The sequence below is a fragment of the Phoca vitulina genome, unplaced genomic scaffold (assembly GCF_004348235.1).
Source record: "Phoca vitulina isolate PV1807 unplaced genomic scaffold, GSC_HSeal_1.0 scaffold33, whole genome shotgun sequence".
Classification (NCBI taxonomy): domain Eukaryota; kingdom Metazoa; phylum Chordata; class Mammalia; order Carnivora; family Phocidae; genus Phoca; species Phoca vitulina.
Window position 1 is genome coordinate 7,828,032 of NW_022589736.1, and position 27,952 is coordinate 7,855,983.

Genomic DNA, 27,952 nt, shown 5'->3' on the forward strand with positions numbered 1-27,952 from the left:
AAATGGGGGAGTAGGGATCCTTGTGAGCCCTGCACATTTCCCCCTGGATCTTCATTCCGATATTATCCAATGAGGGCCCTGCCTCTCAGCTAAGAAACCTGGCGGGCCTGTAAACTCAGCTAATGGTACTCAACGGCAGGAGGACTCAGACTCTTAATTTGGGTTTCCAGCCCTCTTGGCTTTGCTTTCTGAAGGATGAGATTCAGCCTGGTTATAGAAGTCTCTAGGTTTCCATCTGTGGCTTGAATTGAGACCTTAAGGATTTGAGATTCTTACTCTCTTTTCTGAGTTATTCACTGCCATTAATAGTAGCCACCCATCTATGGCCTTGACTTTCTTTACCCATGATATTTTAGGATGGCAGTGATGCAGTCTCCCAGAGCTGGGCCTTCACAGTGGGCATGCCATTCCAGATAACTTTTGGGGAACTAATTCACAGCATGCCATGGGCTGCTGGGTCCCCATCTCAGAATATTAGCAGGACTGTCACTACTTTCTACCCTCTCTCAAAGGCAGATAACCATCATAGATAGTCCCCATTTCTCTACTTCTTTCACTTGCAATATGCTCTCCTAGCACCATATTCCCTACCAGTTAGGAACTTTTCAGTGACAAGTAATGAAAACTGGGTCTGTTCTAAGGAAAAAGAAAATGTTTTGAAAGAACGTTGGGGGCTCATAGAATCATGGGAAGCTAGAGGATTCAGTTTGGGAAACGGAGAGGAACCAAAGCCCAAATCCGCAGAGCCAAGAAACAGTATCACAACCGTTTGATGGTTTAGAAGCATTGCAGGGTGTCGCTGTATCAGTTCTGTTGTGTTTTTTCATTCCGTATTCACAGCACAGCTTCTGAGTGCTGACTAGTTGTGGTATCTGATGAGCCCGGGTCAGGGCCCCACACACTGGTGGGAGCAGGAGAGGTGATATCTGCCTCTCTAAGTTAGTGGGCAGGAAGGCACTCCCAACACAATATTGGGTCCCCAAAATGGGAGGGGTATTACATCCTGGAGAGCTAAAAATAGCAGAAGTGGGATGGGTGGATTTACAGACAGGCTCTTAGGGGCGAAAAGAGTGAGCCAGAATTCCACATAAATGTGGTGTTGTGTATTTATAAATTCTGGAAAAGAGCCACACATTGAATTTCTGATACACCCCAGGCAGCGTGAGGTATTGGGGCTACTATTGTTTGAATCTAGCTGGTCTGGCCTTCAAGGAGCATAGACTTGTGGGAAAACAAACAAGATTCTCCGTTACATTCTTGATATTCTGAGGCTCCTAGTAAAAGGTCCTTCCTTGGTGAAGAAAACAGATTGGACAGTTAGAAACATGGAGAGACCCTTAAATGTGTCTCTTTGGTCCCTGTTCCCTTCCTACTGTCTAGAGGAAGGTTTAAAAAGAAGAAAATAAGAGTCTTATTTATCAATCAAGGAAAAAAGCAAGACAAAAAAGATGAAGATCAATCAGTTTTCTTCATGGCAAATGTTGTGGATGACAGGAAATGAAAGAGGAGAAAACAATGTGAATTATGTATATTTGCAGCCAGCTGACAGATGTGGGCTAAAGGCTTACCAGTTGAAGAACTTCCAAATCCTTTTCCACTAAAAAAAATTAAGATGGTCTCTTCTCAGTCCCCTGCAGGTACCCTTGGATCATTTTGTTCATTCATGCGTCGGGGATTTATTGGCATTTACTGAATGCCAGAGATTGAAACACAAATTCCATTTCTCTGATGGCCCCGGGAAGTATTGTGGTAGAGAGTCTCCAAAGATAGTTTCCATTGATTCCTTTTGTTGTTACCCCTCCCCTTGAATCTGGCTGCCTGGTGACTTGCTCTGACCAATAAAATGCACAGAAGTGACGTGTGGCGGTCCCTACCCTAGCCTTTAAGGGGCCTGGCAGTTTCTTCGACTTCCCCAAGGCTGCCATGCTGCCAGGAAGCCCAGGCCAGCTCGGAGGCATGCTAAGGCCCCGGATGAGCCCGTGAAGCCTTCTTAGACCTTCCAGCTCAGCCCAGCCATGCTGAATGCAGCCGAGTGAGTGTGCCTAGTTGCTGCCACATAAAGCACAGCTGCCCGGCTGAGCCCAGTTGGCCCCCAGAGATCATAAACAGTGATAGTTTCAAGCTGCTGTTTCCATGGTGGGTTTTGCAGCAACAGATAACTAGAGCAAGTAGCATCTTACCAGCTCAATCGGCAGGGACACTTCCCAGGGTGAAGGAATCAGAGGCTTTCGGGTAGGGTAGGGGAAAGTGGTGATTCCGGAGGACTCTGGCATGCAGCCTCCTGATACGGGGAGGCGGGAGGGACTAGGAAGGGGCCGTGATGCAGCAGAAGAGGTGCACCTCACACCCCTACGTACTACTCACTTGCTGGTAGAACTCACACCCGCCCTTCCACTGTAGCTTATCATTGCTCTCTGCGCACTCCTCCTCACTTCCAGGTCCCACATGTCCTCCCCAACCAAACCCTCTGGGCATCAGTAAGTACTATTTTCGTGTAAAATGGGGACAGAACGCGAGGCAGTGCTTGGAATTGTCAAGGCAGGATGGGGAGACCGGATGCAGAAAGACAAGTAGCTGAGTGCCCCCAAACATCACCTCGTTTAGAGCCGTGCCTGAGAATAGGCTACCATATGTCAGAGAAATTTGCTGTATTTTGGTTAAGAATCTTTTATTTTACTTATCCAGAGTCTCTTAATCACCTTCAGGGCACTTCAACAGTCCCTGAAAATTCAAAGATGAAAATAGTTCTTAATTTCAAGATGTTCATCACTGCTCAGTGGGTAAATTCTGGGGCCGTGATATGTCCTGGCATCATAGAGGTTTACTTAGACATGTCCCTAGGACTGCACCACCTACTAAGAGAATTCATTTTACCCCTTTGCTTCTTTAAAAAAAACACTTGATTTATTTATCCACCCCCACCCCACCCGCCTGGGTCCTTCCAGACTTCAACTCCACCCCACCATGCTTGCTTGATCTACTTTGCTAGATCTAATTTTTGTCGTGTGATTTCCCCAGCTTGAACTTGGTTGGTGCCTGATAGATCACAGACTTATTCTGTGATGGACCAGAGCCAGGTGATTCTACAGCTCCGAAATGGGCCCCCCGGAGGTTGTCATATTAGTTTTCCAAAGATGATGGTAAAATGGAACCACAAAGCTGTGAAGTAGCCCTTTGACTTAACTCTTTTACACCCAGTAGAAACCTTTCAAAATTCTGGTTCTACTGAACAGCTGTCAATTTTTTTTATGCCGAGTTGTGTCTTCTGTCAAATTAGTTTTTGAAATCACAAGGGTCAAACTCTTAAAACTTATAAAGAACAAAATGGATCCAGTTAATGATAAACTCTAGAAACGGAGGGGCAAACAGCTGAAGCGAGAAGCAAAACATTTAGGTAATCAGGCAGACTCAGGATAATCAAGTGAGTAAGCCCAGCAAATACAATGGCTCCGCTCATGTGTTAGCGATGAGTTTCCTCTCGTTGGGAAAGAGAATTTGCAGGGAGTGAAAACAGCATGGCTCTAAAATCCCAACACCAGCCACTGGAAAGTCCTACCCTTCCTTCGCTTTTGATGAAACCATCTAATTTGATGACACGAGGAAGTTAGCAAGGAATGGCCCTTGGCAAGCTGCTGGTGACATGTGGATGGTCGCTGAGTCCGTGTCCCACTTTCCAAATGCTTGTGATGGCGGCCTGACTACCCCTGGCTGTGCGAGAGGCTGTCAACGGCTGAGTTCTAGTTGGGGCTGCTCCTCTCCTACCCCATCGCCCTCCCTAAACATTGCCCAGCCCAAGCCGGCATTAATTGAGCCATGTGACCTTGGGCAAGTCAACTTCTATAGACCTCAGTTTTCTCCTCTATAAAATGAGGAGGTGGATGAGGCCCCTGATTTTAGAAATAAATGTTATTAAAAAAAAAAAAAAAGAGCGAGCAGTGCAGGGAAAGAGACAGCGGGTGTGCCAGGCACACCTGGGCCATAACCTGCCACTTACTGCTTCACGCATGGAAATCTTGTTAGAGAGTCTCCAAAACTGTGATCTGATCTAGCTTTAGGCAAGGTTTTTTTTGTTTTGTTTTGTTTTCTCCTTTTAGAAAGAAAAGCCAAGCTCAACTGTTTGGGACTCTGCATTCCTGCTCTTTCTCCTCTTTTTTATTCATGGCACATTTCTTCTCAGTGATTCTTTCAGTGCATTTTTTTTTTATATTGAAAATAGACATTTTGTTTATACAAGGCACAATTTCAAAATAACAGTTATATAAAATATGTAGATATAATAGGGAGTATAAATAGAAATGCATATACATGGAAAATGTCACTGAGTTCAGTTTCCTTCCTTGTGAATCCTTCAGTGGCTTCATGGGGCGCGATGCCTCTTCGCTCCCTTTCAGTGCCTGCAGAGCACCTCAGTAGAGGGACAGCGTTTGGAGCTGCAACACTGTTGTCATCCTTGTAGACAGCTCTTAAGCCAGCAGGAGACTCAGAATTGTCTTAGAGTCTCAGGTGTATTTCTTTTCTCTGTAAACTGCAAGTCAGGATGAGGGGTGGAATAGTCAAGCTGCTACGCTATCCCGAATAAATGTCACAATGAAGTAAAAGGAAAGCCGAGGCCTTCAGCCGCTCCCAGGAAAGCTTCAACTGCTGGGATCTGGGGAAGGCAGCCCTACACCTGAGGCCGGGCAGGGCAGGACAGGTCCCGAGCATCCATCCTGAGACTGCAGAGCCTAGGAGGTGTCTTGGCTGGGTGCTGTTGATAAAATGATGCCAAGATGTTTGTTTTATCATCCTGATGGGCTGTTTCCTGGTGCCCAGCTCCTTGAGTCGTTTCCAGGTCCTCTTCAGCTAGGGCAGGGTTGGCACCTTTGCTCAAGTCTCTGCTGCCCTCAGTCTCCCCGAGTGTCCCAGGTCGTGTGGGTAGTTTTCTGCATCCTCCTCTCTGCTGCTGGTTCCCCTAGTCATTGGCATCTCTTCCATGCTTTCCATTTCAACACTGGGTGTCTGCGAAGTTTGCCTGTAAAGCAGATCAGTCACAGGTTTTGAAAAGAGGAGCGGGTCGCCCTCAGCTTGAGTGAACAGATAGTTCCTGTTGAACACTCAGATGGGGAAAACCTAGCTTACCTCCATTCATGGCTGGTATTGAAATCTTACTTTGGTATTTTAAGCTGCTCGTCCACCAAAGATTGACCAGTGCTGCTGGAGCAGCTTACCCCCTCTTTTCCAATCCTCTGCTAAAAAGCAGTAGTTCAGATGGCAGGCACAAGAAGGAGAGAGTAACTGGGAGCCTGGCAAAGCCAGACATGATCATCTTGATAAAAGTGATGTAATATTCAGAAAGCTTTTAAAACAGTTCTTGGTACTTGGTATGTATTTAAAGAAACAAATATATTAACCAGTTCCTGAGTAACCAAGAGTGGGGGAGGCAGAACATCTTAATTCCACATGTTTCCCAGTCATTGAAGGACCTGTGTTTTTTGGCCCTGAGTATCTGGGCCAGCAATTTTTTCCATGGATTATGTCATCTACCTCTTGAGGATAGGCAACTCTTTAGGACATTTCAAAGTAAACACTTTGAATCCAAAGAAAGCAAAAACACCAATTTGAAGAGATAGCTGCACCCTGTGTTCACTGCAGTATTATTTACACCAGCCAAGATATGGAAGCAACCTGAGTGTTCATTGATAGATGAATGAATAAAGAAGATGTGTGTGTGTGTATATATATATATACATATATATATGTGTGTGTGTGTATATATATATATACACACACACACACAATAGAATATTACTCAGCCATAAAAAATAATGAGATCTTGCCATTTGCAACAACATGCATGGACCTAGAGGCTATAGTGCTAAGTGAAATAAGTCAGAGAAAGACAAACACCATATGATCTCACTCATTTGTGGGATCTAAAAAACAAAATGAACAAACAAAACCAACAGACTGTGGACACAGAGAACAAACTGGTGATTGCTAGAGGGGAGGGGCTGGGGGCAGGTGAAATAGGGGAAGGGGATTCAGAGGTACAAACTTCCAGTTACAAAATAAGTCACGGGGATATAATGTACAGCACAGGGAATATGGTCGATCATAGTGTAATAACTTTGTATGGCATCAGGTAGTAACTAGCCTTGTCATGGGGATCATTTCATAATGCATAAAAATGCTGAATCAGTATGCTGCACACCTGAAACTAATAGGATATTGTATGTCAGCCACACTTCAATTATCAAGGACATAAGCACTTTGAGCTCCTTGGAGTGAGAGCTAAACTATAAATCAGGACTCTAGGCCAATGTACTGAAAATAATTTGCTGAAAGCCAGTTTGTTGAATGACCAATCTACCTAATAACCCATCTGTAAAAAATAAGTTTACAGCAAAGAATTGATTCACCAAATGACCAAGTAGTTATGCTTTTCAGGTTTATCAGTTCTTACAGATATATTTATCAATATTTCTCTACTATAGTCAGTGAATATTGATATTTTCATCTTATCGGCATATTTATTGGCCGTATATACCAAATTTACAAATTCTTGTAAGATCCTATTTTTAATGTCTTATTCTTAAAAAATTGTGTACATTTTTTAAGTCAATGAATATAGTTAGTCATTATACTTTTTTAAGAACGTAACTCCAAATACAACATGTCATGTGGAAATTTAGTTATAACAACACTTTGAAAGTCCTTTTAAAAGTCATTTTTTATTTTGCCAACATTTTAGCATTTTGGGGATTGTTTTGACAGATTTTCGAGTCACACATCAACCTTAGCATGCTCTTTCTAAACGATCTATGAGGTTTATGGCATTTCTTTTGGTTGGGATGGTATTAACAGCTTTCAAAGATGGATGTGAATTTTTAGATGACTTTTTCATTTCGGCTTCACAGTAGCATTTCATGGAACAGTCATTTTGCCAACGTGAGGCTCGAAGGATGGTATCATCCTTATACTGATATATTTAGAAAAGAATTCTTTATGATTAGCAGCCAAAAGTTTTGTTTCAACAAATCTGATTTCTCCTGTTCATTGTATGTTGCTGAGGAAGGATCCAGAACAGCCATATCAACATGGAATGCTGGTTACTAGGTTCTAATTGATACAAGTATGAAATTAAGGGGAATATGCCATTTGAGGCTTTAATGAAAATTATAAAAATGCCTCAAGTTTAGAAAAATAAATAAAAACTGAAATTTTGGCAAGTGGCAAAAACAGTCTTCTCGTCACCCAATGCTGAAATAAGAATTTCAATGATTAGAAATACAAAAGTCAGGCCTACATGAATGAGCACATAAATAAGAAAATATCCCTATATTTAATGAGAACATTCAAGAAAATATATTCATGACTGTATCACAGCAATTGCATATCCATCAAATTGGTTATTGGGTAGGTCTTTCCTTCTGAAAAGGAAAGAAAACTTCGTTCATGCTTTTCTTTCCTTGTGGTAGAGCGGCCCCTTGTCACCAGTTAGGTTCTGGCTGCCGTGTCTCCTACTGGTGGCCTGTGGGGGGCCTCCCAGGGCCAGCTCTCCATTGGCCGGTACAGGAGTGAGCGGGCGTGAGAGCCCACCTCAGTAGCCAGGAAAGGGGGTCTTGCTTTGAGGGGGCAGTGGAAACATAATGATGCAGCTCTTTTCTGGGAGGGAAGGAAGAATCCCGTCCTCTGTGATTCCCGCGTGCTTCTCACCTGGATTTTCGGTAACAGACCAGAAGAAGCACCACACATACTACCCCGAGCACAGCGACAGGTGTGAAGATCGCCACTGCAAGAGAACAGAATAGAGCTGTCCTGCGGAGAGTCCTGGCAGCAGGTTCATGTCTAAGAATCTGAAAACTCTTTACAATTGACAATCCTGCAGAGAGATCCAAATGCCTTCCCAGCCCCAGCTAACTGTTAGTGACATTTCTGGAGGTCCACACAGCCCAATCTGCTCTACTTCTGGGCAGAAAGTGCATTCTTTTCCCACCAATACCACCAGTTCAAACCATCCCCTTTCACGTCGTCCCACATCCCCAGCTCCTAATCCATCCTTCCTGGTCAGGGTGACATGGTGATGGGACGAGAGGAGAAAGTAAAGGCCTCAGAGTTCACAAGATGGGAAGGCTGGTCTGCTGCTCAATCCAAAGTCAGAAAATAGTTGTCCTTGGGACCACCTCCCCCTTTTCTTCAACTTCACAGAATCCCCATTTAGAAACAATAGCATGCAGTGCCATGTTTCTTCCAATTTCATCTTTTTTTTTTTTTTTTTTTTAAAATAGGCTCCACGCTGGGCATGGATCCCAATGCGGGGCTTGAACTCACGACCCTGAGATCAAGACCTGAGCTGAGATCGAGTTGGATCCTTAACTGACTGAGCCACCCAGGCACCCCCATCATTATTGTGTTTTTACTAGCAGCTTTTTATGGCGGAGGAAGAGTGGTAAGGAGAGAAAGGAGGTGTTGTAAAAGGTGTTACGGATAAGAGGAGAGTAAGGCCATGGCTTAGGAGAAGGGAAAGATCCTGTTTGGGCTGAGTTGAAAGGAACAGCCTGGAGTGGTGGGGGCACTTGCAGGTAGGAGGCCAGCAGCTGTAGGGCATTTAAGATTTATTAGACAGGATAGGAAGAGTGGGATCTCCATGTGGAAGCCAGAGGGCTTAGCCCAAGGGCACGGTGAACCTAACTATTTTAAAAACACTTGCATCAATAATAAGCTCCAGGCAGAGTTGGTCAATTTGCCTCCATATTGTGAAATCTCCCTGCAAAAATCACCTACCTACCCTACGTGAAGGATGACAACCCTGAACATCTGGGGGGCCAGTGATCTGACTATGGACCACGAGTCACATGTCCTAGACTGTTTGGCTGTTTGGACCTGTACCTATACAACCAGCACACGACCTCGTGTACAGGATATATCTCCTATCTTTGCCTTCAAAATACAACTCTATCGAAAAACAGAGAAATACAAGGATGTGGGGAAACACTCAGATTCTCCGCCGGGTACGGAGTACAGTTTTTCTCAAGGGCATTCGGCAACATGTAACAACAGCTTTAGAGAAGACCACACCGTTGACTCTCTAGTCCCACTTCTAGGAATTTATTCCAAGGAAATGGGCAAATACATCCAGGAGTATTCACTGAAGTATTATTTAAAACAATTTTTAAAATGTTAATCTCAATCTCTTATTAATAGAAAATTAATTAAGCTGTGGTATACCCATACATTGGACTATCATCCAACTTTTAAAAATTATGAAATGAATCTATATTAACACAGAAAGATGCCTCCAATTACTTAGGTGAAAAAAAACTGGCTGAGATAAAAATGAACCAAAAAATAATCTCCAGTAAGCCATGCGTATGTCCATAGGCCCAGGACAGCCTTGAAGAATAGATACCAAAGTACTAAGTAATGGTGGGCTTGTAGATAATCTTTATTTCCTTTTTTAAAAAGTTTGCTTTTTCCCTGATATTTTTGAAATGGTACTGTAATCAGAAGAAACAATAAAGTTGTCAAAACAAAACTACCTGTGCCTAAGTAAATACAAGAATAGAAAAGTCCCAAAGGAAATAACAAGGAAGCATGGCAAATTAGTGAAAAATGTTTTGAATTTTCAGACTTAACATTAATCATTATGACTAAAAACCAGAAATACTTCCTAAGAGACGGTGTGCCCTAGGGTAAACTATTTCTTCCATTGACTAATCAGCTTGTCATGCATTTACTGTCCGCAGAGGGATTTATTGGAAAAGGCCGGTTGATGTCAGCTGTAGTTTTGCTTTCATAATGCCTCTTCCTGTTTCTTCTGAATGAGAATCACGCCTGCAGACTCCCAATTCCAGAGAGAGAGGAGGCCCCTGAGCCAATGATGTGACAGAGCACTTTGAATCCAGGGACAAACTCATACCCTTGGCCTCTTCCTCCATTATATCCAGGCAAACTGGGTAAAAAAAATTGAAACCAAAATCACAAAGATGCTAGGTAAACAAATCAACTGGCAAGTTCCCCCACCGTTTTGTGTTTCCTAGGGTATGCATGGGTTGTAGAAAAAGGAAGAGAGAGAGGTTTGGTGAGCCAGAGGAGAACGGAGGAGGATTTGAGTCAGGGGCGGGGGTGGGGGGTGGGGATGGATTATTGCTCAGGAGGCTGAGAAAGGCCAGTAGCTCCCTGCCTTGACTTCAACCCCCAGTGTGTGTTGGGTCTAAAGCGAAGAAGGTGGCCGAGGCAACCAGTGGCCATTGTTCAATGTGGATGATGAAAAGGTCCTCTGAGAACAGGGTGGGGGGAGAGCACCATTCCTTAGCAGTACCTGCAAACTAGATCAGCCAGGAAGTGCTGTCTCTGAGTGCTGGTGGACCCGCATCTGATGAAGGCCGTTTTGAAGTAAGACTATCATTATTCCTGGGCAGTGTTTCTCTTCTGTCTCTTACTGCACTAAGCACACAGTAAGTGTTGGGCTCAGAGTAGGTACTCAATCAATACCTAACTGATTGAATGAAACCATTCACAGTCCATAAATTAAAGTACATTTGACGTGCCATTTGCTTCTCAATGAGAAATCTGCATTTCATTGCAACTGAGGACCAACCCGGCACAGAGTTAGAACTCGATCTATATTGAATAAACAGAGGAATGATATAATATAGAGCTAGCTCCTATTAAAGGCTGAGCATATCAACTGCAGCAAATCGATTTCAGATATGAAAGATGAGAAGTATAACACAGTCTGAAGAATTAACTCTTCCCTCCTTGTGTCTTAAATGAACATGGCAATGTAAACACTGTCATAGGTGACATTCTGGCTTTTTACTTTACAATCAGGAGTCCTCAGGAATAGCCTAGTCAAAGATCAGATACGGGATATTGGAATAGCTGAATGAAATTATTGCTTAAAAGGGCTGCCAAGGGGCGCCTGGGTGGCTCAGTTGGTTAAGCATCTGACTCTTAGTTTCGGTTCAGGTTGTGATCTCAGGGTCATGAGATTGAGCCCTGTTTGGGGCTCTGCACTCAGCACAGAGTCTGCTTGGGATTCTCTCCCGTCTGTCCCTCCCCCTGCTTGTGCTCTCTCTCTCTAAAATAAATAAATAAAATCTTAAAGGAAAAAAAGCCTGCCAAGTGAGCCTGTAGACACTTAAGACAATGAAATGAAGACTCGCACTTCCTAAACATTTATTAAAATGTTAAAGTCCTCAAATTAACATATTCATTTGCTCGCTCACTATTTATTGAGCATCTACTATTTACCATTTTCTTTTGAACTAAAAAAAGCAACTTTTATAAGTTGTGATAATCATTTATGTAACTTTAAAAATTGTGATATTGGTAGTTATCAATGGGCTGATGAAAATATTAAGTTAATTAACATTTGCTGAGTGATTATTATGGTAAAGCATCTATATTTGCTTACAAACATGGTCAACCGATTGCTTATTCATGCAGAAATGGCAACACCTACGGATGCCCAAGGAGCCAGCTGGTGTCTCTGCCGTTTGTACCTGACAGGGGCAAACTTTTGGGTCTCAGGTAGCTGGGACTGTACATGACAGACTTGGCAGGCACCATCATTAAATGTTTTTAGAAAACTAGCATGATTTTAATTTCAGTTTACACCTTCTTAGCCAATAAAACTTAAATAACACCTAATGAAATAGAACTCATCTTTATTTTTTATTTCTTTGCTAACAATTACTTGATCTGTCTTGTAAGTTAGGTGCTAACATGTTTATCTTGAAGCCCCCCGGAAGAAGGAAATCTTACATAACAGGAAAGATTTAAAGTTTTTTGTTTTTGTTTTTGTTTTTTAATCTCTATTTCCGCAGTTTCTTGCACAGAGCTATTTTTGCCTATTGCAGGTGTTCAATCAATGTGTATTACATTATACTTCAGAATTTGGGAGAGACTTTCTGATATTTTAATCTGGTGAAAGTCATGAGCTGGAAAAATGTAAGATGATATCCCATAATAAAGTAGTTGTTTGAAAATCTACTTAGAAAACATAGACCCTCAAATTTTATATACAGGATTTTTTCCTACAGATATACTTGCCCACAGCAAAATGATAGGTTTTCCAATTAATCACTGTTTGTAACATAGTCAAAGAATGTAAACAGTCACATGTCCAAATAGGGGGTTGGCTACATAAATTCTGGCAAATCCATATGGTAGGATTTTTTGTAGCTGTTTTAAAGAATGAAGTGGTTTTAATGTATTGATATGGAAGGATTTCCAAGAGATACCATTAGGTGAAAATGAACAAGGTGCAAAACAGTGAAAATACAATACCTGTTTAGCATCATATATCCTCTGTGAGCTATTTACAGGGTGACTCTCTGAAAGGACACACAGAAATCTGGTAGCAGGAGTTGCTTTCTTCCTGCAAGGGGATTTTCAGTCTGAGATGGGGCTTTTTGCTCTATATCTTTTTGTAATTTGTAATTTTTAAACCCTGTGCAAATATTACCAATTCAAAAAAAATGAATAAAAAATGTAAAACTTTGTAGAAAGGTTAATGTAATATGTGACATAAGGAGAAAAATTAGGTTAGCTACTTTATTTACTGGTTGCCTCTTAAGTGATAAACATATTTTTGTTTCAGTGTCCTTGTCATTAATCCCACAGTTTCTCCATGAAAATACTCTCCAGAAGGGCTTTTTTTTTTTATTGTCTTGCCTTTGCATATACATTTTGATCATTTTAAAAACCATTCTAATCAACTAGCTGCTGAAATGACCAAACCCACTTGGTTGGCCTTTTTTTTTTTAAGAGAGAGTACTTGCACATGACCCTGTGTGGGGGAGGATGCGGTGCAGAGGGAGAGGGAGAGAGGGGCTCCATCCCACAATCATGACCTGAGCTGAAGGAGTTGGATGCTTAACTGACTGAGCTACCCAGGCACCCCTCACTTTTTTTTTTCTGGATGACACTTCTAAAAAAAGATTTTATTTATTTATTTATTTACTTATTTATTTATTTGAGAGAGAGAGAGAAGAGAGTGGGAGTAGGGGGAGGATCAGAGGGAGAGGGAGAGAAGCAGACGCCCCGCTGAGCATGGAGCCAATGTAGGGTGATGCGGGGCGACGTGGGGCTCAATCTCATGCCCTGAGATCACGACCTGAGCTGAAAGAGTCTGATACTTAACCAACTGAGCCACCTGGGTGCCCCTAGATGACACCTGATGCAGATATAATATAGCCACAAAAATGAGTCATTCTCCAGTAGAAAAACTTGTAAATGGAAAATAGAAATAATTTTTGTCTGTACGAAGTTACGGTGGTTTTTTTCTTTTTTTTTTTTTGCTTCTTGAAAACTTGTCAGACAAAAGTCTTAGATTCTTTCTTATGATTGCAATTCTCTCTCCCTTCTCTCTTCTTCCTCTCTCCTCCCCTCCCTTCCTCTCTTTCTTTAATTCTTGCGAACGCTTTTCCACTCCCATCCTCACATTCCCTGGGTCATTCACTTTCTCTCCTAGCTTTAAAGTTGGGTGCTTCTTCTGTAAAAAGAAACCTCTTATATTGAGACATTTGAGCAGCCTTGCTGTGAAGGGCATCATGCTGAAACCCTGTGAAAGATTAATGCAGTTTATGACAGAATAACAGCATTGCAATGACAGTAGTACACACGTGTGGTGTTCTGATAAGTCCTGCATGCAAGTCCAGCCCCGCTTAGGGGAAGGAGGCTCTTTTGTGATGCGTCAGCTCTCTGGTCGGCTCACTTGACTCCCCAGAAGCAGCCCACGGGTTGCTGACCTCTCTTAAAGTATGCAAAGCCAGTGCTAACCTGGCGTCTCCTGACAGGGAGGAGCTACCAATAGTGAGATAAGCAGTCATGTTAGAATCCCATAAGTAGGGTGATCCTATAACTTACTATCTAAACCGAGACACTCTTGAGCGGAGAAGGGGATGCTGCTGGTGGCCAGGCTGGGGCAGCACATAAACCAGGACTGTCCCACCCCCTGCGACTGAGGTCCTCCGGGCATAAACACTGCTAGGACAAGAGAAAAAAAAAATACTTACCAGTCACAGCTCCAGAATTGTATGAATATGTACCTGCAGAGAAGAGATTGCAGCTCAGTTATTGCTGTCTCTCAGTTAAGGCACTAGTTTCTCATTAAGCAGGAGGAATTTTGGACAATTTGGTTTCCATCCTAAAGCCTTGAGAGATTGATGGCTGGCAAAACCAAATTCCCTTTAGCAGAGAACAAGGGTAATTTATTTAGATGCTGGGCCATGCTTAAGAATCAAATATGCCCTGTTTGCACAGCGAAGGAAAACATCAACAAAACAAAAAGACAACCTACTAAATGGGAGAAGGTATTTGCAAGTGACATATCTGATAAGGGTTAATATCCAAAGTGTGTAAGAACTTATACAACTCAACACACACACACAAGCAAATAGTCCAATTAAAAATGGGCAGAGGACCAGATAGACACTTTTTCAGAGAAGACACACAGATGGCCAAGAGGCACACGAAAGGGTGCTCATCATCACTGATCATCAGGGAAAGGCAAATGTGAAGCCACAATGACACATTATCTTACCCCTGTGAGAATGGCTAGAATCAAAAAGACAAGAAACATCAATTGTTAGGGAGGATGTGGAGAAAACACTGTTGGTAGGAATGCAAGCTGGTGCAGCCACTGTGGAAGACAGTATGGAGGTTCCTCAAAAAAATTAAAAATGGAAAAAGCTATACGATTCAGTAATTCTGCCAGGTATTTACCCAAAGAAAACAAAAACACTAATTTGAAAAGATATATGCACTCCTATGTTTATTGCAGCATTATTTACAGTAGGCAAGATATGGAAGCAGTCCCAAGTGTCCATCAGTAGATGAGTGGATAATGATGTGGTATATATATACACAGTATTACTCAGCCATAAAAAAGAATGAAATCTTGCCATTCAATAACCATGGATGGACGTAGAGCGTATTATGCTAAGTGAAATAAGTCAAACAGAGAAAGACAAATACCATATGATTTCACTTAGATGTGGAATCTAAAAAACGAAACCAATGAACAAACAGACAAAAGCAGAAACAGACCCATAAACACAGAGAACAAACTGATGACAGCCAGAGGGGAGGAGTGTGTGTGGGGGGGGGGGGGGGTGGGATGGGCAAAACGGGTGAAGGGGGAGCAGGAGGTCCAGGCTTCCAGTGATGGAATGAGTAAGTCACGGGGATGAAAGGTACAGCACGGGGCGGGTGAGGAGCATAATCAATGGTATTGTAGTAGAGAAAAACACGCCACAAAGAATCAGCTATGCCTTTACGGAAGATGCAGATTACCAAGAGCTTTTCCATCCCACAGACTGTGACTCCAGATTGCAGAAGGCTTCCACTGTCCTCCCGTATTGGGAGGAGGCAGATATTACTCAGATTGGCAAAGCCTCTGCCATGCAGGTCTGTACGGTGAGCCTTGTCCCATCCAGGAGATGGACTTTCTTTTCCAGCTGGGCTGAAGCAGGGCAGAGCACAGAGGTTAGAGGGCAGAGCAGGGAGGCTTGGCACAGAGCAGCGAGCAGGGGGTTACTGAGTTGTCTGGACTTCGGGTCAGATGGTATAATGCTGTGCAGTCGGCTCACTCGAGGTCTCCACCCGCTCCCCAGAAGCAGCCCACGGGTTGCTGACCTCTCCTAAAGTATGCAAAGCCAGTGCTAACCTGGCGTCTCCTGTGAGGCGGAGGGAGTGCGTTCCAGGGCCTTTGCCGTTGTCTGAGGTGGGGCTTGGGAGGGTTCCTGACTGATCGGCCCTGTGGTTCCTGTAGCAGGAGGCTTTGATGGCATCGGCCTGGAGCCTGGCACAATATCGGGCTTTGTGGCCACTGTGGTGTCTGACGTGGAAGTGAAAGCTGGTTCTGTAGGAAAGTGCAAGATATGGAGAACATGAATATTTAGACTCGTGTCTCTGCTCAGCTCCAGAAGAGAGTGGACTTGGTGCTCTAGTGAAGCCCACCGCGGGTCAGCCCTCCCCCGGCACACTCCTCCATGGCTCTTTGGGAAAATCCCTTAGGTGGGTAACCTGTTCATCCAACTGGAATGGCCACGGGACTTTCGAGAATGCTAGAGGCTCTGCAGCTGTTTATCATGGGGCAAAGTTCAAGATGCCACGGATTTGGGTAGACTCGGATGCTATGGGAGGCTGCTCTCAAAAACCGAGTGCAACTGTATTTGCCAAAGACATCTGGGGTGCGGATTTTCATTTATTTTTTACGTATTTGCACATGACTTCTGAAATGGGGGGGAAGCCTGAGGTTCAGCCTGACCGAATCCTAGAGAGCGTATTTGAAGGAAGGGTCCTGGTTTTGCGCTGATCGAGGGGAGGGCAGCCCGCCTTGTGTCCAGGCCCTCACCGTCCCTGTCGACCTGGCAGATGGCTGCCCCCAAACTGTGAAGCATGGTACAAGTGCCTCTGTGACCCCAGCACCGTTGGCTGTCTGGCCACGCCGTGTGGGGCTGCTGTCCCAGCCGCTTATGCTTTTAGACGTCCTTCTGCCCCTTCGTCCCCCATCAGTACCTCACACGTACCTCACACCATCCGGGCTGCCAGCACTCTGGGCGCTCTGCAGACAGAGCTCCCCCAAAGCATTTCCATCCAAGTGCCCATGGCCACGTCACCCCATGTCGGAGATTACACTCCCACGCCTTTCACCTGACCAAGTGTTCCATGCACGAAGGCAAGGCTGACAGAGACCAGCCTTGATTATTCTCATCAGTTGGTGCACCGGATGTGACTTGGGTCAAAGGGGTTTTGGAATTACTCCAAACTTAAATGTAGTCAGCGCTCAACCATATCCTCCTGTTTGTAGTCAACAAACTACCTAGCTAACTAGGAGGAAGCCTCCCTCTGGCCTCGCCATCCCCCCTTCGGCATTGCTACTCAGCTTTGGCTCCCTAAGAACCACCTGGGGAGATTCTAGAACCCTAATTCCCAGGCTGCTCCCCAGACCGCCAGAGTTCCGGGGAGGTCCCCACATGTGTCCACGGTTAGGAAGCTATGCTCAAGGGGAGGCGAGCCCGAGCAGTGCAGCCAACCGCAGCAGGATGACTGTGCCGGGCACGAAGGGGGAGACGGGGGCGGGGAAGCACCACACTGGGTAACGGGACACAAAAAAATCAGGAGTTAAGTGTAAAGTAAGGCTTTCCTAGGATGTAGGGCACATTGTCCCAAGACATTAGCATCTATGGTTTCAAATTTTCTTAACATCAGGACGGTGCTGAGGAAATTGGGATAGAAGATTAGCTAAGACCCTGGAAATGCGTAACGTTGGCAGCTTTGTGCAGTGCTTCTGTACCCAGCAGCCCCCCGTTGGGGGGACAGTTCTGCATGGGTCCCTCATGTTTCTGCACGTCTTCTCGGCAGAGGCACCGGCAGCCCTCTCTTGGGACTATCTTTCCAAAGATGTTCCTATAGCCTTGGAAGGTACAGACAGCGCCTCGCCCTGGAGCAAAGGACAGACATGGTCAGCCGGTTATAAAAGACACCAGTTTCTTGAACTCAGGCTTCCTCTGCTATGAAGCAGCCTGCTGGATGTGCAGGCATCTTGGAGGCCCCTCCCCGTTGCCCCTGTGGGATATAGAGATGAGGAAATTGAGGCAAACATGCCGAGGGTCCTGCTGCCTGCTGTGCCCTGGAAGGAAGAACGTCCTTGGTCTCTGGAGCAGGAACGTCCTGTTTTCCGCGGGCACCCATGACGTGTTGGCGGGCTAACATGCAAGGCAGGCAAAACCGCAGATCCTCCCCAGTTTTGATGAGGAAGCACGTCTACAGCTAAGTCTGATCTGGCATTGTAAGAGTGGGTTTCGAACCATCATTAATTATGTGCAGCCAAAACCTAGCTATCAAGGTTTTAAAAGAGAAAATGATTTAAAAGAGAAAATGAAGCTAATATAACGTTGATGTTAATAAAAAGTGTGTCCTGTTGTTTAAGTTGGCCGTGGAACTCCAGCGGTTGGTCCAAGAATCTGAGGGGCTCACGGGGACCTGCGTGGTCGCAGGGAATGGGAGTCCTTAAAAAGTTTCCAACATCCCTACCTTTTCCAGAAAGGGAGGTGCTCTGTGGCTCTGGGGTCACCCCTGCTGGCACTTCTGTGGAGGATGGCCTTAGGTGAGTCAGGGAGGGGTCTCCTAGAGAGAGGATAACCACATGGCATTCATGAGCCTGAGGGTGGAACCTGGAGTGCTTCACAACCACATAGCAATAAAAAAATAAACATATAAATTTAAAATAGAGATATCTGGCTTCCCGGGATAGGTCAGAAGCTCGAGAAATATGCAACAATGTTTCCCAATCTGCAATTCCCAGGCAAATGCAAACAGAGGGCAAACTCTTTTTCTAGCCTTTCAGAAAGACTGCACACATATCAAATGTCTTGTTATTTTCAGTTAGAATGATATCAATGAGATCAACTCAGTTTTATAATACTGTCTTTTACATGGGAAAATAAATGATTATCAGTAGATTCAGTTGTTTTGTAAGGAAAAAAAAAAAAAGCATTCCAAGCACAGGAGGTTAGGAAAAGTAATGGAGGGAGTTGTTAGTGGTAAAAGGTGAGGATTCTTTGGGCTACATGAAACCCAAAGATCCTCCAGTCTTTAGGTTCTAAAAGTCTATGATCCCAGGTCTCTCCCCCTTGCTTTCTCTACCCCCACCCCCCACCAACCAGTTCAGAGCCTACAACTCTTCCCCATCTTAGATTCATTCACCCAAAGGAATTGGCACTTTGAAGAAACAGTCACTTTGCCTGTGCTGGAAAGCCCTTATTTTTGCCCCTGGATTACAGGTACCAGCAGGTGCCCACACTGGACAGAATAAGATGTCTACTCTGTGTCTTTGCCATAGTGTTATTGCTCATACCTGTCGTCACCCAGCTAGCTCAGCACTTCAATCGCACTTGATGCCAGGTGGCACTATGTCCCCCAGCTGAGCGATTCCTTTGCAATAAATAGAAGGCTTCTTCCTTGCCCTGCCTCTGATGTCTGCATGATGTCATGCAGGGGGAGGGGGCAGGTGCACAAAATCAATGAGAAAGTCTGGCTCTTCAAGGAATCCTACAGCAGAGTGAGTTTGCTCTAGAACAACCCCTTTTGTCCACTTCCCCAGAGAGGAGTTGAGAATTTTCACATATATGAGAAAGTCTCTAGCTTGCAGTTGGACATGTACCAAATATGCAATAAACCATGAGTTAATCTTTATTTTTCTAGAGTAAGGGCCTTAGTATTCCTGGAAATAGCACTATTGACTTCCACTCCAAGATTGTTGGCTTCTGACATAGTTATCCAGTTGTGGATGGTTCATAAAAAAATAGATTCTGACAACCATCCCTCACATGGGCTCTGGAGTGCTGGCTGGACACCAGACATGGGTGACCAAGCTAAGGGAGTCTCTGCTCCTTGGGTAGCCCCCATTCTTCTGGGTGGGTAACAACAAAGAACCCTAATAATTTCCCTACAGGTTGTCTTCTAGGGAGAAATTGGGAAGCTCTCTGGGAAGCAAGCATGCCAAATTCTTGCTACCATCATCTTAAAGGCATATGTCAGAGATATTGTGGGTTCTGTTCCAGACCATCACAATAAAGTAAATGTGGCAATAAAGCAAGTCAAATGAATCTTTTGTTTCTCAGTGCATAGAAAAGTTATGTTTGCACTATACTATAGTCTATGAAGTGGGCAATAGCATAGTGTCTAAAAAAAATCAATACATATACCTTAATTTAAAAATACTGCTAAAAAATGCTAACCATCATTTGAGCTTTCAGTGAGTCATAATCTTTGCTGGTGGGGGGTCTTGCCTCGATGTTGATGGCTGCTGACTGATGAGGTGGCTGTGGCAATTCCTTAAAATAAGACACTGATGAAGTTTGCCCCAGTGACTGACTCTTCCTTTCACGAATGATTTCTCTATAGCAGGTGGTGCTGTTTGATAGCATTTTACCCACAGTAGAACTTCTTTCAAAATTGGAGTCAGTCCTCTCAAACCCTGCCTCTGCTTTATCAACTGAGTTTATGTAATATCCTAAATCCGTTGTTGTCATCTTAACCAGGAGTAGATTCCATCTCAAGAAACCACTTCCTTTGCCCATCCATAAGAAGCAACTCCTCATCTGTTCAAGTTTGATCATGAGATCGCAGCAATTCAGTCCCATCTTCAGGCTCCACTTCTAATTCTGGTTCTCTGGCTGTTTCTACCTCATCTGCAGTGACTTCCTCCACTGAAGTCTTGAGCCCCTCAAAGTCATCCATGAGGGCTGGAATCAACTTCTCCAAAGCTCCTGTGAATGTGTATATTTTGACCTCTTCCTGTGAATCATGAACGTTCTTAATGGCATCTAGAATGGTGACTCCTTTCCAGAAGGTTTTTAATTTACTTTGCTTGGATCCATCAGAGAAATCATTGTCTGTGGTAGATATTGCCTTATGGGACATATTCCTTAAATACTAAGACTTGAAAGTGGAAATGACTCCTTGATCCGGGGACTGCAGAATGGATATTTTTTTAGCAGGCATGAAAACAATATTAATTTCATTTTCATCTCAATCAGAGTTCTTGGGTGACCAGGTGCATTGTCAATGAGTAGTCATATTTTGAAAGGAAACTTCTTGAGCAGTAGGTCTCAACAGTGGGCTTAAAATATTCGGTAAACCATGTTGTAAGCAGATGTGCTGTCATCCAGGTTTTGTTGTTCCCTTTATAGAGTGCAGGCAGAATAGATTTAGCATCATTCTTAAGTTTCCTGGGATTTTCAGAATGGTCAGTGAGCATTGGCTTCAATTTAAAGTCATCAGCTGCATTAGCCCCTAAAAAGAGTCAGCCTGTCCTTTGAAGCTTTGAAGCCAGGCATTGACTTCTCCTCTCCAGCTGGGAAAGTCCTAGATGGGCTCTTCCATACTAAGGCTGTTTTGTCTACGTTGAGAATCTGTTGTTTAGTGTAGCAGCTTTCATTAATTATCTTAGCCAGATCTTCTGGATAACTGGCTTCTTCACTTTGCAGTCTTATGTTATGGAGATGGCTTCTTTCCTTGAAGCACATGAACCAACCTGTGCTCGCTTCAAGCATTTCTTCTGCAGCTTCTTCACCTCTCTCAGCCTTCATGGAATTGAAGAGAGAGCCTTGCTCTGGATGAGGCTTTGGCTTAAGGGAGTGTTGTGGCTGGTTTGACCTTCTATTTGGACCCCTAAAACTTTCTCCATATCACCAATAAGTCTGTTTTGTTTACTTACCTTTTGTGTGTTCTCTGGAGTCGCACTTTTAGTTTCCTTCAAGGACTTCTCCTTTGCATTCATAACTTGGCACAAGAGGCCTATTTTTTGGCCTATCTTGACTTGACATGCTTTTTTCACTAACCTAATCATTCCTAGTTTTGACTTGAAGAGAAAGATGTGATTCTTCCTTTCACATGAACCTTTAGAAGCTATCGTAGGGCTGTTAATTAGCCTAATTTCAATATTGTTCTGTTTCAGGGAGTAGGGAGGTCCAAGGAGAGGGAGAGAGACGGGGAATGGCCAGTCCATGGAGCGGTCAGAAGACATATACAACATCCATTGATTAAGTTAACCATCTTACATGGGTGCGGTTTGTGGTGCCCCAAGAGAATTCCAGTAGTAATATCAAAGATCACTGGTCCCAGCTCCCATAACCAATATGAGAAAGTTTGAAATGCTGCGAGAATTACTAAAATGTGACACAGAGATACAAAGTGAGCAAATACTGTTGGAAAAATGGTGTCAATAGACTCTCTTGAAGCAGGATTGCCACAAATCTTCAATTCGTAAAGAACATGATTATCTGTAAAGTGCAATAAAGCAAAATGCAACAGAGTGAGGGATGGCTGCAGCTAATACTGACCAGGTTTCACGGCACATTGCTACAGCCCACACCGTTGACATCGGGTTCATTTTCTAGATGAGGAACAAAGACTTCCAAGATGGTAAGACACTTGCTCAAGGAACCCAAAACTGTGACCCTAAAGCCTATGTATTTTCAACTCCCAGGGGCGTTGTTTAGAGGCCCATTGGTTTATTTAGCCTCAGACCTCAACACAAACGTCTTGTCCCCCAGAGATGGGCTCATTCAGCTTCCCACACTACAGTCTGCTCTGTACGGCTTTGGGAAGGGGGATGGAAAGACTTGCAGGGATGGCTACTTACTGATGCACTTGAGATTGGGAATGGTCCAGTGGGCCACGTTCATGGTCTTGTTGAACACACATTCGGTCAGGCTGGATGTCCCGGCTTTACGCTTGAAGCCAGAGTTACATGTGTACCGCTCCCTGGAGCTCAAGTTGTAACTCTTGACCCGGATGTCTGCATGTTCGACCGACGTGGGAGGAGGGCATGTGATGCCTGCAGGGGTGCAGATAAGACAGGACAGATGAACACATTTCAGCTTGTTCAGAGGTGTTCTCCAGGGCAACATGGGTGGCACTCAGTGCCTTTGTAGCCAGGGTCTGACTATCCGAGGGGCCCCTTAGGATACACCCCAGGTTCTAAGCATGTGGAAAATGTTCAGTAAGGGCTCTCATCATTTAGAAGCCTTCTAGGAGCCTTGTCTTAAGTGCTCACCAACCAGCATGGCTAGGGACTGGGGAGTCATCCGTGGAAACCCCTTTCCCTTCCCTTCACTCCCCGTCAGTCTCTCACCGTCTCTATCTCTTTGGCCCCATCCAGCCTGGCCTCTGCACTCTCTTGCTTGAAAGCAGCAATAACCTTTAAATTGGTCTCCCTGCCTGTTCTCCCTGAAAGCCTTTAATCCATTTCTGTAATACAGCCAGTCATCTTCAGAAATGCGCATTGGATGACTTCACTCCTTCCTGGTTGCCCGCTGCTCTTAGAATAAAAACTAAAATCCTCAAGAAGTCTTCAATGCTCTGCTGGACCTGCCCCCAACCCCCCCCAGCTACTCTTCCCCCTGGCCACTCTGGCCTTCGGTCCACCCCCCCACCCAGGCCACTCACCATGCCCACTGCTCTCCCCAGCCCATCTCCTGCCATTCTTCCTAACGTGAACATGACTTTCTCAGGAAAGCCTTCCCTCCCCTCCCCACCCAGTCAGCCAGGTCCCATAGTTCTGTGTTCTCTCCCTGTGCGGCCAGCCACTCTCATGGTTGTACCAAAGACAATGAGATGATGTAAGGGCTGTGTCTCATCATTTGCACTTTGAGCGGTGGCAGCGGGGGGCACATCTGTCTTGCCCAACATTGGGTTCTCTGAGCCTCGTACAATAGCTGTTCAAGAAAGAGCATTCAGAGAATGATGCTTATTATGCACATGCCCTTCACCCCAGCAATTTCACTTCTAAGAATTTACCTTACAGATATACTGGTATATTTATGGAGTGAGTATGTACAAAGTTATTGGTCATAATAGCCAGTACCTATAAATTACCTTGTATGTGGTCAGCAGGAGACTAATTTAGTAAATTACAGTACAGCTACCCTACGAAGAAGTACCACCCAGCTCTTTACAGTAGATGAAGAAAGCTCTTTGTGCACCCAAGTGGAAAGATCTCCAAGATACACTGTTAGGTTAGGAAGAAAAGGAATAGGACCCTATGTTTTATATGCTACCATCAGTAAAAAAAGAAGAAATGGTACCTATACACAATATTTTGTCTGTATATAAAATCTCTGAAAGGATGCAAGAGACTATTAACACTGGAGATGAGGCAGCTGAGAGATGCACTGGGAGAGACTTTTTACTGAATGCCTTTTCATCCTTTTCTTTTTTTTTTTTTTTTTTTTTTTTGGTCTTTTCATACTTTCTGAATCTTTAGTGGTGCAAATGTTTTACCTGTTAAAAATGCTTTTGAGGGGTGCCTGGGTGGCTCAGTTGGTTAAGCATCTGCCTTCGGCTCAGGTCAGGATCCCGGGTCCTGGGATCAAGTCCCGCATCAGGCTCCCTGCTCAGCGGAGAGTCTGCTTCTCCCTCTGTCTCCCCCCCACACCCCCCACTCTGCTTGTGCTCTCCCTTATATTTAACAAGCAGTGCCACCCAGATGCTGACCAATCAGAATAGCTGCTGGAAATACTTGGGACTGGGGGAGGGGTGACCACTGGCCACAGATGAAAGGCCACACTGATGAGGACTGGCAGAATATTAGTTGTGCCTATATGTTACACTGTTTTAAATATATGAAATACTGCATAATAGAAAGGTAGGGGATGGGAGATTTTAAAGTACCCTGCCACAGGAACTCAGAAATCTTGGTTGAGCCTAGGGCAGGAGAGGGATAAATCCTGCTGAGTGGCGGGTGTTCGGTGCTTTGGCTGGAATATGTTACCTGCTACAGGAATGTGAGAAATGCAGGAGATTCTGGAATTAGGAATTTTTGCCTTTCTCTGAGCAAGTGAAGGCAGCGTGGGGAAAAATTGAAGGTGAGAAGTTTGGCAAGGTCATCTGGGAGGATTCTGGACACGCTTTTGGGAGACAGCCCCCCCCCCCCCCCCGCCCCAGTCACTCCCAGCAGACTGTGGACGTGACAAAGTGCATGCCAAGTGATACCTTTTATCAGAAGAATGTCACCAAAAGAAGGTAAGAGCCAGAGCTAGAACGATTCAAGTTTTCTCTAACCTGTACAACCGTGTTAAAAATGTCCCTCTTCTTTTAATTAGAATCTGAAAGATTTGAGCTTTTCCTCAGTATGAAACTTCCTGGCTAAAAGCAATGTCCTGGGACCTGCCTGATCATGTACATTCATTTCATTTTTGTGGCATTTCTACAGATAGGTGCTCAGTAGATCTGCAGGATAAGCTGGTCTAATGGCTTTTGGGAATGACACCTGGTGAAGTTCTCTCTCATGTCTGAGTTTTGGAATGTACCAGGAGCAGAGAGTTCTGGTCTGAAAGTCTGATGATTGAGCTACCTGCAAGTACGGTAAACAGTCCAAATCCCAAGTGGATGAGGTGAGCTCAGTCACCTACCCAGATGAGACCTTGGTGTTAGGTCTGAGGGGGACAGATTCTGGAAAATGGGACCATCTTCTGCAGCTCTGCATGTCACAGTGAGGATTCTGGCTTCTGGAACATGAATTCCCATCCATCCTGGAAAATGTAATGTCTTAATGATCTTAAGCTGGGTGTTCTAAGTGGGGCCGGTTTCCTTCTGTATCCCTCAAATAAGCCACTCTTGTTTGATTTACCCAAATAGTATCGTGCTTTCCAGCAATCTGAGCCTTCTTTGGGTTGGGCAGGATCTGGGGTCAGCTTTGACTGGCCATGGGCCCCCAAATGGCAGTTTTCTCCTTCCTTCTTACCTGCTCCCTGTGGGTTGGCCTGTCTCTGCCTAGAAACCCTAGCTTTGGGGACTAGGGCCCTGACCCCCGCTGCCCAGGTCTTGCCCATCTTTTCCTCCAGAGAGCAGTCCCTGGATTGCCACACTGCCCAGCCACTGGCTTAGGTTTGGATGTCCAAGAATGACTGCCAGAATCACCAAGTGTCTGACTCTTGATTTCGGCTTGGGTCATGATCTCAGGGTTGCAGGATTAAGCCCCATGTCGGGTCCACACTGGGTGTGGAGCCTGCTTGGGATCTTCTCTCTCCCTCTCCCTCTGCCCCTCCCCTCCCCCACTCATGGGCACACAGCCTCTCTCTCAGAAAGAAAGAAAGAAAGGAAGAAAGAAAGAAAGAGAGAGAGAAAGAAAGAAAAGAAAGAAAGAAAGAAGAAAGAAAGAAAAAGAAAAGGAAAGGCAGAGGAACTATTCCAGACTGAAAGAGGCTAAAGAGACATGGCAACGAAATGCCAAATGTGGCCCTGGATTAGATCCCGAATTAGGGAGAAAATGGTGAACAAGGCCATTATTGGGATAACGGACAGAATTTGAATACAGCCTGAGTATTAGATAATAATATTGTGTCAAGGTTAAATTTCCTGATTTTTTATAATTGTTCTGTGGTTATGTGAGAGTGTTGTGTTTTAGGAAGGTATGTTAGAGAACATATTCTTTTTTTTTTTTTAATTTTTTTATTGTTATGTTAATCCCCATACATTACATCATTAGTTTTAGATATAGTGTTCCATGATTCATTGTTTGTGCATAACACCCAGTGCTCCATGCAGAACGTGCCCTCCTCAATACCCATCACCAGGCTAACCCATCCTCCCACCCCCCTCCCCTCTAGAACCCTCAGTTTGTTTTTCAGAGTCCATCGTCTCTCATGGTTCTTCTCCCCCTCCTATTTCCCCCCCTTCATTCTTCCCCTCCTGCTACATTCTTCTTCTTTTTTTCTTTCTTAACATATATTGCATTATTTGTTTCAGAGGTACAGATCTGAGATTCAACAGTCTTGCACAATTCACAGCGCTTACCAGAGCACATGCCCTCCCCAGTGTCCATCACCCAGTCACCCCATCCCTCCCACCCCACCCCCCACTCCAGCAACCCTCACTTTGTTTCCTGAGATTAAGAATTCCTCATATCAGTGAGGTCATATGATACATGTCTTTCTCTGTTTGACTTATTTCGCTCAGCATAATACCCTCCAGTTCCATCCACGTCGTTGCAAATGGCAAGATCTCATTCCTTTTGATGGCTGCATAATATTCCATTGTATATATATACCACGTCTTCTTTATCCATTCATCTGTTGATGGACATCTTGGCTCTTCCCACAGTTTGGCTATTGTGGACATTGCTGCTATAAACATCGGGGTACATGTACCCTTTCGGGTCCCTACTTTTGTATCTTTGGGGTAAATACCCAGTAGTGCAATTGCTGGATCATATGGTAGCTCTATTTTCAACTTTTTGAGGAACCATACTGTTTTCCAGAGTGGCTGCACCAGCTTGCATTCCCACCAACAGTGTAGGAGGGTTCCCCTTTCTCCGCATCCCCGCCAACATCTGTCATTTCCTGACTTGTTAATTTTAGCCATTCTGACTGGTGTGAGGTGGTATCTCATTGAGGTTTTGATTTGGATTTCCCTGATGCCGAGCGATATAGAGAACATATTCTTAGGAAATATATACTGAGTATTTAGGCATAAAGGGGCATAATGTCTCCAACTTACTTTCAAATGCTTTAGAGGAAAAAGCACATGTGTAATAAATATATTTGGTTAGAGATGGGGGATGATAAAGCACTGGGGCAAAATGTAAACAGTTGGTGAATCTGGGTAAAGGGTATTCAGAGGTCTTTTCTGTTTTTGCAGTTTTACTCTAAGTTTGAGGTTGCATTAGAATAAGTTAAAAAATAAGCAAAGTAAGTAACCAAACAAAAACCACTTGGTGAATGTCGCTTGGGTCCCTTTCTTTGAGGATTGCTTTTTTTTTTTTTTTAAGACTTTATTTGACAGAGAGAGGACACAAGCAGGACGGAGCCACCCAGGCGCTGAGGATTGCTCTTGAAGGAAACCCTAAGAGCCTTTGACAACTCAGGCCAAGATTATAGTTTAGTCAGGAAAATGTCCTTGAATTATCTCCCTACTTGTGGTTTTCAGAGTGCTGCCTTTCCCTCTTTCCTTGTCCCCAGTTCACACCGTTTAGAGTTCCTCCTTCCATTTCCAGGGTCTAAAAGTAGTGTTTGCACTCTCTCCACATTTGGTATTTTGACTGCAGCTTTGGTTTGGTATACGGGTTCATCATTGCCATATTTGAGTCCTCGTTCTGCTACATCAGCTCTGCTCCTTACGCCTTCATCTTCATCTTGGGCCCTCTAGGTCAGCGATTCCTAAATATGAGTGTACAGTAGAACCACCTGGGGGGTTTGTTAAAACTCAGAGGGCTGGGCCATCCTCCCGGAGCTCCTGAGTCAATAGGTCTGGGGCAGGGCCTGAGAATCTGCATTTCTAACCAGTTCCAGGTGCCAGTGATGCTGCGGGAAGCATGCCCCATCCCACATAGAACCATACTACATGGCATTCACAGGTGTAGAGTCTCCCAGCATCAAGTTACTTTCTAGTGTGGATTTAAAGCTTCTCTTGAAGTTATTAACAACTGTTTGTTCATACCTTTCTATGGTGTTGA

At 44.4% G+C, this 27,952-nt stretch overlaps 2 protein-coding genes across 6 annotated transcripts in view; one reads left to right on the plus strand and one right to left on the minus strand.

Annotated features, from left to right (window-relative positions):
- The window catches only part of FBH1 (F-box DNA helicase 1), a 150,729-nt gene that overhangs the window by 62,243 nt on the left and 60,534 nt on the right, over positions 1 to 27,952 (plus strand). The window lies entirely within an intron of this gene.
- IL15RA (interleukin 15 receptor subunit alpha) overlaps positions 1 to 27,952 on the minus strand; it is a 57,560-nt gene that overhangs the window by 3,411 nt on the left and 26,197 nt on the right. Inside the window, exons 2-7 of one of the 4 annotated variants that reach the window (XM_032425896.1) lie at positions 22,142 to 22,336; positions 18,028 to 18,120; positions 15,656 to 15,850; positions 14,004 to 14,036; positions 7,696 to 7,771; positions 3,910 to 5,011 (exon numbers count right to left, since the gene is read on the minus strand). In XM_032425896.1, the coding sequence (XP_032281787.1) occupies positions 4,867 to 5,011; positions 7,696 to 7,771; positions 14,004 to 14,036; positions 15,656 to 15,850; positions 18,028 to 18,120; positions 22,142 to 22,336 (737 nt within the window). In that variant the 3' untranslated portion in view covers positions 3,910 to 4,866. Of the gene's footprint in view, positions 1 to 3,909; positions 5,012 to 7,695; positions 7,772 to 8,341; positions 9,932 to 14,003; positions 14,037 to 15,655; positions 15,851 to 18,027; positions 18,121 to 22,141; positions 22,337 to 27,952 lie in introns of those variants that run through there. The other 3 variants (XM_032425898.1, XM_032425899.1, XM_032425897.1) reach the window with 3 other exon arrangements.